Here is a 5,532-nt window from a genome sequence, read left to right as displayed (position 1 = left end):
GCTTCCCGGCGACGAGGGAGGAGGCCGAGTTCGACGCGGCCGATGTCCGGCCCCACCTCGAGTGGGTCGCCGGCGAGTGGCGCTCCCCCGAGGACATGGTACGAGTTCCAACACATCTTGCAAAAGAGTCGTCTTTTTGTGCCGTTGCATCCCCATTCAAACTGGGGGAGCTCCCTTTGTTCCATAGCTAGGGTTAGCAGAAGAACATCTTGCAATGTTCGTCGGATTGCTGTTACCTAGGCGTTGTTGTTGAATGCAGTAACGCATTCATCTCCATGCGATTTCGTGGTTAGGGTTTCTGTGGGGAATCCCATTTTGTTCTCTCGTAGTCTGGTTAGGGTTATGATTTACAGGATGATCCTGCAAAATTGCAATGCGCTGGAGTTTTATGCATTAACATTGGACATTCGAGATTAGTGTCGTTGCTTCTGCGCTTTTGTTAAGTGCAGTATTGATGGATTATTGCTGAATGTTTGTCTAGAAGATTTCAGTTCATCAGATTTATTCAATAAATTTTCCTTTGGGCTGCCGGAGGGCTTGTGTTCTGCTAGTTGGATCTGTTGAATTTGTTTGATTGGATTCATATGAATCACACTGAAACAAAGTGAGCCTAGTTGGTCACTCGGTGTACATCTGCATTGAATTGATGGTCGATAATGCTGCTGTTACTTCTCCTGGCATGTTTCTTTTATTACAGTTCCTGAGCCTCAGTGCAAGTTGACATGACAAGATTGTTATGGAACTACGTTCCTGAATTGTTGATGATCTTCCAAATGCTTTATACTGAAATTTATTGTTTTAGAGGGATTCCTGACTTCTCCTATATATTACATATTGGTATTTTATGCTTTACTTCTAGCTGTGTCTTAAGCACATATAATCACCGGCTAGAATTAAACATATGGGATGATTTGTATTCCTTTTCTGATTGCTCTAGATTATACTCCCTCCGTTTCTAAATATAAGCCCTTTTAGAGATTTCAACAAAGACTATATACGGAGGTATATAGACATATTTTAGAGTGTAGATTCACTCATTTTGCTCCCTGTGTAGTCCGTATTGAAATCTCTAAAAGGGCTTATATTTAGAAATGGAGGGAGTAGATATCAACATCTATATTATGCCCTCAATTGTGTTGGTCATGGTAGTTTTACATTAGTGTCGCTTATTTTTCAAGGTTTTCTTTACTTGCGTATTTTTATCACCTTCTTTTAATTATTGGTTGCTGAATAACTACTCTTTGCCTACCAGGAGACATCCAAGAGAACGCCGTATGCTAAAGGAACACATATAGAAGTTGCCAGGTTGGAAGCTGATTCTGTTGTCGCTTGGTTCCCTGCAATTGTTGCAAAGCCTATCTGGAAAAATAACCTCTTGGTGGAGTACCCTTTCGGGAAGGGTAGTGAACTGTGCAATGAGATTATCAACATCAAGCACATCAGACCTTGCCCGCCACGTGCATCAGTTATTAGTTTCTGCGTCAATGATGATGTTGAGGGCTTCCAAGATGATGGCTGGTGGCCAGGGAAGATCACTGAGATCCATCCCAAGTTAACATATACATTTAAGTTAGCAACTTCAGGAAAGAAGGTTCAGTTACACCAGAACACACTGAGGCTTCGATATGACTGGACTGATGACCAATGGAAGCAAGTTGCACAGGTGTGTACAGAATCTTTCGGGTTACATTTCTTTGAAATGTTTGCACTTTGTGTGGATGCTTCCTGCACTGTTTTTATGTGTTTATGTTCTTAGTGCTATAATCAATTTGTATGGTGTGAAAAGGTCAGGATTCTTAAGGCTGCTTTCGTTGTAGCGAAACCTACTTTTACTTGTCAATCAAGCCTATTTGCCTCTTTGGATTGGATGATTTCAATCCATAGGATTTTTTCTACAGGGTGCCGGGATCATAGGAATATGCAACCAAATTCTTATGGATCGCTTTCCTATGCCCCTAATTCCATAGGACTTTTAGCATGAGATCATATCTCTTGTATTGTTTCCTTTGTGTGCATGGCAACTATTGGCATACATTCATGACTAGTTAGTATCTAGAGAAAATTTCTGTGTTTTTCCTGTGGTCCAACAGCATGATTCCTAATCGTTATTTCTGTGGGTTTCAATTCCTGTTTTCGGAGAACTTTGCAATTTCTATTGACACATGAGCTGTGATTGATACCAATATTTGCTCTGTTGGTGCTTAAGAATTTTGTGGTGATTCGTGATGCTCCTGTTCTAGCATTTTCTAACCATAGCATGGTCAATTGCGCAGTTCCCTTTTAGGCTTTTAACTATGAAATTTGCATGCAGGAACTGTGACATTGTTAACAACTCGAGATATTAGATATATTTTCTTCTTCTCAGAATTGTTAACCTGGATAAATTGTTAGTTATTAGTCGTGCTGCCGTGATATCTGTTCCAGTGACACAATATGCAATTCACCCTGTTGCATCCTCCTTTTATTGTCTTTTCTCGATCAAAGGGATGAAACATTCATCTCTGGCCTCTTTTAGCTAAAGTACCTACCACTTCACCACCCTCTTGCGGATACACAGATAAGAGAGAATGAAACTTCTTCTGTTTCTGAGGAAGAATTAGCTCCATTACTTGACACTGCTAAAGAGGCATCATATTGTTGTCTGTACTTGGGTACTAAGGATGAACAAATGTAGCATCTTATACTGTCTCTGTTTATGTTGCCTAGTGGATATAGTACTAATCGCCAAAAAAACCAAATATGTTATGAGCCACATCCATGACAATTACATCAGTCAGATAATCACTTGCACAATCGAACTGTTTGCCTATTCTGGTACTATCAGTGCTCTCTCATCCAGTAGATCAAATTTATCAAAAGAATCCTTGGGCAGGTCCTAAGTTTGGTGAAACTAGAATAAATCTTTCTTGTCTGTTGAGTTCTGAAATTGTAAAATGAGACGCAAACTCACATCAATGATGATGATTACTTATTCCTCTGTACTTTATGTTTAAAGCAATTTAAACTGCCAACGTTTCTAACAAGTGTCGCCTTTCTACGGCCTTTGGCCATCTTTCAGAATCTGTCGGGAACAAAATTCACAGGAGGCGACAGGGTTGAGGTGAGCAGCGACGAGGAAGGTTTCCACGGAGCGTGGTTCCAGGGGACCGTCGTCAAATCCGTGGGACACAAGTTCCTCGTGGAGTACGATGCGCTGAAGGATGATGACGAGATCACGCCTCTGAAAGAAACCATAGGGGAGGAGCACATCAGGCCCTCCCCTCCTGCTATCCCTGTCACCAACGGTTTCAAGGTCCTTGACGAGATTGACGCCTATACCAATGATGGGTGGTGGGTCGGCGTGATATCTGAGGTCCTCGACGACCAGAAGTACAAGGTTTACTTCAAGGCTTACAAGGAACAGAATGACTTTGAGCTCGAGCAGCTGAGGCGTCACTGCGATTGGGTGGGGGGAAGGTGGATGCAGGCTTCCCCGGTAATAACCTCTACCGCCTATCCGTTTTATCAGCATCTAAGTTGACAGCTGATAATGAAATTAGCACTTGTGATGATGATTTACTGATAGCTGCTAGCATAGCTGGATAGCTACTTACCCATGTTTGTCTCATCTTTGCATCCCGTTATTACTATCACCATCCGTTTCTTTGCTATCAGTCAATCACATGTGTTTGTGCAAATTCAGTTTTTCATTGACAATCTATAACCCTTGGCAGGCGCTGGAGATGTGACAGCTGAAGGGACACACGCATCTTTGTACAGGAGCCTGGGATAATTAGTACTCCTACCCATGAGAGTGTGGCTTCACTAGTTATGATGGTTGCTGAACTGAAGCTGTGTTATGCGCATAGAAAGGCCAGCAAATCGGTAGTAGATGGCCTTTCTGCATTGCCATTCCCGCAGCAGGTGATCTAGATGAGATGTTCGTCGACGGGAGACTTTCACCGTCACAAGTAAGATTTCGTCGTGCTTTTATGTAAACCACCTAAGAACAAACCTCTGGGAACATCGTCGCTATTCACGATTCCGCCTGAAACTTGTGCTGCGTTCGCTGTAGCCTGCTGTTGCGCATTGGTTCCGCGTGATCTGGCCGGCATGGAACGTTTTAAGCACTTGAGCCGAGAGCAACCGCCAACGGTTCGCCGCTCTGATAACTATGTTACCACGTGGTTAGCCTTTTGGACCACCGAGTGCCGGGTTAAAAAGCTTGAATTCAATGTGGCGTGAGGGGGGAGAACATGGCCGGATTGATTGCCTTGGCAGCAGAGGACGATGAAGGTTTGTTGATGGTGACGACGCGCCGTGGTTGTACGTACGAGGCGCGCGCGAGTTTATTTGACGGGGCCATGCGAATGGCACTTTATTTTTTTGAGAGAGAGAGAAAAATGGCACTTTCTCTGTGCCGTGCCGTGTGCGGTATGTGCATGCACAGTGTGGCAGAACACATCTATAGATAACAAGAAAACTAATTTTCGTTTTCTAATCATGGACGGCATGGTAGCCATCTCGAATGAGAAGTCGCCACTCTCCAAAGATTCCTCCAGGTGACAACAAATGCTGTTCGTTGCAGTGTCAAGTCAGTGGTACCGCAATTCAATTGCTCTTGAGATGCCACTGTTCAAAACTGCGCCTACTACCAGCACATGTTGGTGCGGTCGCTGGGCTATTCACTCGTGCCGCCGCTGGTCCATACTGTATCATCCATGCCGATGCACGTGCACACAACGCACCAACATGTGCACCCCCCACCGTTGGAATTTTCCTCTCCTCTTTCATCCTTTTTCCTTTCTCACTCATGAAAATCATTGCTTAATAACCATTACCTGCTTTGACAGGGGCGGGTTTCCTCCCCCCTCCCACCCTCACGCACAAAAAATGGATTGAGGTAGTCTAAGTGACCGCAACGAGAAAACAAATACACTAAAACGTACCCCCTCCGTCTCATTAATGAGCATCTACAACCGCAATACCCAAAAACCGGCCCCCAAACACCTCGAATGTGTCCGCGAATAGTGACCGGACACCACACCAAAAGCTTCCGCCACAATCATGAAATTCAAACTTCATACCTCAAATTCATAATACCCATGCAAATAAAAACCTACGTACTACGTACATAGGTAAAACTACTCATCGTTGGAGATCCCGACGATCTCCGTGCCCGACGCGGGGTAGACGGGCAAGTGTGGAAGCTCCTGCGCCCGCGAAGGCTCCGACACCTCCTCCCCCTCCGCCTCCACGTCTAGTTCAGCGAACATTGCTTCCATCGGCGCACACATGTTCTTGTCGGATGAACTGCCGGTTGGCCTTGACGTAGGCCTTGTCTTGGCTGGACTCGAGAATGGCGGTCTGTTCTGCCATTTCCATCGCTTGGGCGGCCTCGTACTCTGCGCCCCCCCCCTGGTGAAGCCTGCAACCGACAACGCCTCCATCTCCTCCTCCTCCATGGGCTCTGCTTCGGGCGGCTCTGACGGCTCCGGCGAATCCGGAGGAAGGCCCGCCGGCGCACGAGCAGGCAACTGCGGCGTGGCACGC

At 45.3% G+C, this 5,532-nt stretch overlaps 1 protein-coding gene across 1 annotated transcript; it reads left to right on the top strand.

Moving 5' to 3' along the window:
- On the top strand, positions 1–4,053 carry LOC125529243 (protein AGENET DOMAIN (AGD)-CONTAINING P1-like; the record flags this gene model as incomplete). The annotated part of the gene is given in 4 exon segments (XM_048693651.1): positions 1–98; positions 1,253–1,663; positions 3,059–3,475; positions 3,714–4,053. Coding segments are annotated over 4 exon segments (941 nt in total), but the record flags the coding sequence as incomplete, so codon positions are not given.
- Positions 4,054–5,532: the final 1,479 nt, after the last annotated feature.

Source organism: Triticum urartu, unplaced genomic scaffold (genome assembly GCF_003073215.2).
Source record: "Triticum urartu cultivar G1812 unplaced genomic scaffold, Tu2.1 TuUngrouped_contig_5453, whole genome shotgun sequence".
NCBI classification, from domain to species: domain Eukaryota; kingdom Viridiplantae; phylum Streptophyta; class Magnoliopsida; order Poales; family Poaceae; genus Triticum; species Triticum urartu.
This window is presented reverse-complemented; position numbering and strand designations above follow the sequence as displayed.